Here is a 6761-nt window from a genome sequence, read left to right as displayed (position 1 = left end):
AGAGAGAGCAGGGTTGTGAGGGTGGGGCAGGTAGACAAAGGTGGGGGCGCGCGAGGGTCAATGGCGGTTGGGGCTGGGACGTGCCGCAGCAAGTCAGCCTGCAGAGTAAGGGTTGGGAGATTGTCTCTACTAAAGCAAGGGGTTTGTCATGGGCGGAGGACAACCACGGTCTCCTGCAGGCCGCGTGAGAGACGCCGACGTGCCTCAGGCTCAAATGCGCGCCTGAGGAGCGCCCCCCCCCCTCGCTCGCCGCCGCCCCTCTTGGCCCAGCCAACTGCCCCCTGCCCACCGCGTGCTGCCAGCCGCGCCAGGCGCCGCAGCTTCTGAGGGGCCACGACCTGGTCATACCCAAGCAGGTGTGTGTGTGTGTGTGTGTGTGTGTGTGTTCGTACGCTTGCGCACTTTTGGTCAATGCGACACACGACAGTGGCAGCATAATCGCTGCATCGACGCGGTCCGTACTCTGCTGATCGGCAGAGCCACGCAGCGCCGCTGCGGCGGTCGGCGCCGGCGGGTGGCTCTGCGCTGCGCGGGCGGCCGTGCTGCTGGCGGGGCTGGTGAAGCCACCAGCGTGCAGAGGGGCTTGGGAATTTCACCCTCGCAACTAGGCTTGACGCGTGCAAGCCGGCAGCTGGCGGTATCAAAGAGAGACCTATTCGTTCGCCTCAGTCACCTGATTGGACACCAGCACGTCCGTTATGCCCCCAGCCACCAGGGCTTCAGCCTCGCTGACCTGGCAGAGGGTGGTTGCGCGGTGGCCTGGCGTCAAGGGCAACGGACGGTCGAGGGTGGCTTGCAGTAAGGACGCGCCCGGCAGACGCTGCGAATGCTCCATGGGGTGGATGCTCGAGCCTGGGAGTGCTGAACATTTGAAATGCTGCGTGAGGGGCAGGATGCTTGAGACTGGCCATCAGGCTAGTGTCTGCGTGGTCAGCGGGCTGTCGCGTTCCAACAGCAAGGCACGAAGTAGAAGCCAGCCGCAGCCGCCGCGCCGCATCCCCCAGGTGCAGCGCCCTCCAGGCCTCCTGTGTGTGAGGAATCAGGCATGCGGAAAGATGACTCACCCCCCCCCCCTGCGGTCATGTATGGGGGCTGTCGCACCTTTTGGGCGCACACCCCCTGGGCCTGCGCCCCCAGCAGCTTCAGCTGCAGCGCCGCCACCTCGGGTGACTTGTGGGCCTGTTCCAGGGTTGCATACATGGAGTTGTGTCGCGTCCTTGTGGTTGCATTTGAAAGACTGGTGACAGCACTCGCTATGCATTGGCCTTTATTCAATACGCTTCGGTCGCTCAGTGTGCTGCCTCAGGACACCAGGCGTGAAGGGGGGCTGGTGGCACCCTATCTCACGGTTGACCGAAGGTCAACGCCTCGTGACAGCCGCACCTTGGCGTGCGGCCGTATGGAGACCCCAGGGAACTGCGCCATGGTGCGCCGCAGCTTCTCGCAGTTGCTTTCAAACACTGCAGGCAGGATATTGCCGACGGCGGGCGGTGGTGGAAGCGGCGAGCCGGGCGGCGCACGTGGGGCGACTCATAGCCCAAGGTGCCTGAGAACAAACGTGCATAAATAGCAGAGGGCTGGTGCAGCTGGGGGCACACCAGGACAAACACAGATTTTTGCGGAAATACAGAGCACAAAGCACGTCCATGGCCGCACGGGCACGCTTTCTGATGCATCATCAGCCGGTGGGTCAAGAATCTTGCAGACCCTCGTGCTGGCACCCAAGCGCGCGGCGCACCATCCAAGTCCAGCAGCAACGCCGGCGTGTCCACATCCGCCAAGGAATCCCCCGGGCCCGCCGGCGCCCGGTCCGCTGCAACAAATCGCCCGGCCACGGCGCCGGCCGCAGCGGTAGAGGCGCGGCGGGGGCGGGTGGGCGCTGGACCCCAACCCCGCTGCAGGCCCTGGGCCAGCAGCATCCTGTCAAAGTTATGCTTGATTTCAGTACAAGAGAGAGCAGCTAACCATGCCCGCAGCATTCGCAGTCGTTCGTTATCAGATCGCAGAGGGGCAGATCGCCACAACGCGTTCACCCTGCATGAGCCAACGGTTCGGATATGTATCTTCGATATACTGACGGCACGATTGGATGCTACCTTGGCGGCTACCGTACATATCTAAGGGTCAAAGGTGCGGCGCAGTCAGCACTGATCAGCTCACTGCTGTCACACACAGGCGGTGCAAGACATCCGTGTTGCGTGTGCAATGCTTGACGCTGTGCATTCGTGCCATCGCTTGCACGCCGTCCTGTATGGTAGGCACGCGTTCCTCCAAGTACACCCTATGCCGGGTGATGCACCTTGGCCGTGCATTGGGCCCGGCTCCATTGCTGATGTGGACCGCACTACACCCGCGTACCCGCTTGCTTGATTGATCATCTGCTGCCGCAGCACAGGCAAGGCCAACATGTTGGGTCTGTGAGGTATCCCTGACTAGGCGACGGCACCTCCGCACTTGCAGAATGCGTGGGGGCCGAGCCGTTATGAAATCAAGCAATGCAATGAGCGGCACTTGCTGATATCAGATGGTTGATGCACATCCGGTGTGCAACAGCCAGTCTCATGGCGGCGGCGGCACGCCCCGCCGCCGGCTCTGACTGACAGCCCCCCCTGCCGTCCGAAATGAAGTCGACTTGCGACAGTCAACCGCCAGTTGACTACCACTTGGCAAGCTCCTGCAGAGCACAGCCCTGGCATATGTGGCAGCCTCTTTGGAACAAAAACAAACCGCAGCTGCCTGCATGATTCCAAGGTTTTTTAATCTGCGATCCATGTTTGGCAGCACTCCAGAAATATCATTAGGTCGCAAAGTCGCCGGCGGGTCGTCGCGGGCCGTCGTGCAACGAACGGCTGCACAGCCACTCAACAGCCACACCCGCTGTCACCACACCAGCTCTTCATAAGCACATTTGGAAGGTGCTTGACTCATCTTATTCCCCTTGTTGTTCTTCTTTTTGCAGCAAGGACGATCCTAGCAGAATGGCGCGCGGCATCTTTGTGACGCTGGCCCTCGTCCTCGTCCTTTCGGCGGGTGCGGATGAGTGGGTTCTATTATCAAAATCTGCTCGGAGCACATTCGGGCGTTGCAGCTGGCAGCGTTGATTGATTGCTGCAGTGCCTGCCCCTAACGAGGGCCCACTGTGGAACTCCGTCAACCACCACACGGCCTGACGTCTCCTGACGGCGTCCCCCGCCTGCGCGCGCCGCCCGCTCCTTCGGCCGCTTCCATGCTCGTGCAGTAGAGAGCTCAAGGGCGCAGGTCAACCCGGCCCTGCAGAACACAAAGCCGGGGACAAACGTCCTGGTCGCCGACCCACACGCAGGCAAGCCGCAGCCGCCGCAGCAGCCGCAGCAGCCGTAGCAGCCGCCGCAGCCAGAGCCGCCCCAGCGACCACCGCCGATTGCATGACGCACGAGTGCCACCTGGCGCGCGCGCCTGCCTTACTGCCCTCCTGACTCCCAGACGCCCTATCCCCTGTGACTGACTCGCCCCACCACAGCCTTGCTTGACTCTGAAACGCTCGCCTCAGGCCGCACGCCGGCACACGCGCGCGCCCCACCCCGCGGGCCCCCCCAGGGACGGCTCTGGGCGCGTGGTCGGCCAGCAAGTCCAGGCCGCCACCCGCGGCGGCGCCACCACCGACGTCCGCGGCGCGCTCGCCACGACCCAGGCGGCCGGCCGCGCAACCCCCGCAACCCGCACCGCCGTCGGGAGCACCTCGGCGTCGTCGGCGGTGCAGCAGGCGGTGCGCACCAACAATGCGGCGGCCGGCGCTGCAAAGGGCGCCGGCATCGCGGCGGTCACCGCGCAGGGCCGGGGGTTCACGGTCAACCAGCCGGTCAACCGCGCGTCGACAGCATCGAAGAATACTGCAGCTGCGATGCAGGTGCGCGCACTGCGGTGCCACGGCGTTGCCGCTGAGCACGGCGCAACTCTGGAGTTTGATGCCCTGACACACGTGGCCGCCCCTGGCGGGTAATTGGTCACACGGTGCCGCTGCCAGCAGAGCGACTCTTGGACACGCAGCTTGCGAGCTTGCTGCCCTCATCCGATTCGACACCTTCGGAATGCCCACACGACTCTCTTGCGGCGCTCGTGCCCTTGCTTGCATTTGCTTGCGTACTGCAAGGCCCTGACGGACGCGCGCCCACCTCCCTTCTCCCCGTTCGCAGGCCGCCGCGAAGGGCCGCACCTCCGCCGCTGCTGCCACCGGGACTGGGCAATTCCAGGCCAAGGCATCCCAGGTGCGCACCAGCTTCGCTGGCAAAAAATGAACAACCCACCACAACCAAAGAATCCCGCCGCTGCGACGTGGACGGTCGCTTGGCCTGTGCCGCCGGCCTTGCCCCTTTGATTTGCAATGAAGGAGCTCGCCGCGTCCTCGGCTGCCACAGTTTGAGCTGAAGGCGCTCTGTTCAAAAATTTCCCGGATCAGCTTCTCCAAAGAATTTGCCACGCTTGCACGGCGCAAGTTGCGTCGCCGGCCAGCTGCACGCATCGGCCCCAAATCAGCACCAAAACCTACGGTCTCTCCCAAGCATGTCCCTGCCTGTTTGCTTGGCTGGTATCCGTGCATGTCGGCCCGTAATGGATCCACGTTGTGCTTGCTGGCTGTTGTTCTTAAGCTACCATCTTTCTGCTAGTTCCTAGTTCAGCCACGGCAGCTTTTTGCCCCTTGAATCTCGAAATGGTGCACGGTTGGTGCATCATGCCGCTTGAACTCTGTTTAAAAATTTGCCCCAGGTGGGCGCATCCATTTTACACTAGGCGCATCCCCACGAACTCAGCGTCGGATGCTCTGCGATCGAGCACAAACATGTGTCTCACTGCATTACTTTTCAACAGCTCCTTCAAACCGCGTGTTCTGCCCCGCTGTAACGATGTAACCGTGACAGCTGCTGCAACATACAGTGGGGCTGCATTACGCGAGGGTGACGGGAGATGACAGGCAGCGTGAAAGGGGGCCTGGTGCTGAACGGTTCGCACAGCCGCACCATGGCATGGTGGCAACCCTCTGCCGCCCATGCGCTCGATGCTGGCCCCATGGGGTGAGCGCAGCGCTGGTGGTTCGCAACACCCTGGGTGCCCGGGCCTTGGCACTCCATGCGGCCTGTATGGCTCCACCGGCAGCGTTGTTGGGGTGGCGTTGGTATCACACAAGCCCTATGTGGCTGCCATGCACTCCGCCCGGCATTGCACACTCACGCGTGCCTGCAAGCGCTGCAAACAGCAAGCTATTGCCCCTCAAGCTTTGGCTGGTCTATATCGTGCGCAGCGCCAAGGCCTCGCAGCACAAAAGCAGGCACCGGAGCGCGCAGGAAGTGCGCTTGGCAGGTGAGTGGCGTCAGCATGGCACCACGCGCTTGCGTCAACGTCACGGCTGCGTCTTGATATTCGTTGATGCGTAATTTGCATACTTTTGGTAACCCGTCACCCGCCGCACCGTTGTAACCTGCGCGCTGAGTAATGCGGGTGCGTGGTGCGGTGACCAAGTTACTTCGATACCCAAGACAGCCGCTCAAACGCGTCTGTCCTCACTCTATCGCATACGTCGAAACAATAAGTAAACCCCTGAGTCTTACCCAGCAAGCGTCAACCATGCAGCGCTCCATCGCCGTCATGCTGGCCTTCGGCCTGGCGTTCTCCGCTCACAGCGCAGGTGCGCGGGTGCACATGCGCGATGCTTACACATGAGGGACGCATGAGCCCGTCACAGCAGCCGAGTGCGCACCGGGAAGACTTTGCAGGAAGGTCATCCTCAAACGCGCGATCTGCGCCTTTGGCACGTCAGCATCGCCGCCCCGGCCTCATGCCCCGCACGCGCCCTGCCCCCCGCCCCCCGCAGCCGCGCGTGACATTCTGCAGGTCACCACCACACCGGCGTCCCCCGCGTCCGGCAACCGCGCGGCCTCCGGCGCCGCCCCGGCGGCGTCCCCCAAGACAAACGCGGGCCCCATCCGGACGTCCACCGTGACGGGCACCAACGTCATCGACGCTAAGAACACTGTCAGGTTTGTGGCATGTGCCTTCACCCAAACAAGCCCCCCTGCCCCCCGGTTTGCGCATGCGTTTGGCCCGGCAAACAGACAGCACGCCCATTCCTGCCTCGCGCCGGGCCACAAGCGCCGCGCAGCCCGCCCTGCCCAGCCGGCCGCTCAGCCGGGCGGCACCTCCGTCGAATGACACCCCTGTCTCTTGGTTTTCTCCACCTCCCGCACTCCTGCCCTCAGGACCGGCGGCGGCGGCGTGCTGTCCAACCAGGTCCAGGCCGGCGCCCGGTCCGGCTCCACCACCGACATCCAGGGCCGCATCGCCGCCACCCAGGCCGTCAGCCGCGCCAACCAGGGCACCCGCACCGCCGTCGGCAGCCAGGCCGCCTCGTCCGCCGTGCAGCAGGCGGTGCGCAACAACAACGCGGCGGCTGGCGCGGCGAAGGGCGCGGGCATTGCCGCCGTCACCACTAAGGGCACCGGCCTGACCGTGAACAACAATGCCGTCCGCGCGTCTACTGCCAGCCAGACCGCGTCCGCCAACGTGCAGGTGGGCTCCCCTGCGCGGCCCGCCGCCCTAGATGCAAGCGGCGCGCGGCGTGCAGCTCTGCTGGAAGTCCCGTCAGCGTGCCCCCCGCACGCGCGGCAGGCACTCGCGGGGGCTTGCGCCCTTGAACCTCGCTGTGACCAGCCGGCCGCGCGGCGCGGCGCGCCCCGCGGCTCGACGGCTAGGCGCGATACGGCCACGCCCCGCGCTCATCGGTGCGCCCC

At 64.3% G+C, this 6761-nt stretch overlaps 2 protein-coding genes across 2 annotated transcripts; one reads left to right on the top strand and one right to left on the bottom strand.

Annotated features, from left to right (window-relative positions):
- Nucleotides 1-1738: 1738 nt before the first annotated feature.
- MNEG_11368 (hypothetical protein) lies at nt 1739-1919 on the bottom strand (the record flags this gene model as incomplete). The annotated part of the gene is made up of 1 exon (XM_014040161.1): nt 1739-1919. A coding segment is annotated over one exon (181 nt), but the record flags the coding sequence as incomplete, so codon positions are not given.
- Nucleotides 1920-5598: 3679 nt separating this feature from the next.
- MNEG_11367 (hypothetical protein) lies at nt 5599-6722 on the top strand (the record flags this gene model as incomplete). Its single annotated transcript, XM_014040160.1, has 4 exons — nt 5599-5659; nt 5846-6011; nt 6231-6589; nt 6682-6722. 4 exons carry the CDS (start codon nt 5599-5601, stop codon nt 6720-6722), a joined length of 627 nt encoding a protein of 208 aa, XP_013895614.1.
- Nucleotides 6723-6761: the final 39 nt, after the last annotated feature.

Source organism: Monoraphidium neglectum, assembly GCF_000611645.1.
Source record: "Monoraphidium neglectum strain SAG 48.87 unplaced genomic scaffold scaffold02711, whole genome shotgun sequence".
NCBI classification, from domain to species: domain Eukaryota; kingdom Viridiplantae; phylum Chlorophyta; class Chlorophyceae; order Sphaeropleales; family Selenastraceae; genus Monoraphidium; species Monoraphidium neglectum.
Note: the sequence above shows the minus strand (reverse complement) of the source record. Positions and strands in the feature narration are given on the sequence as shown.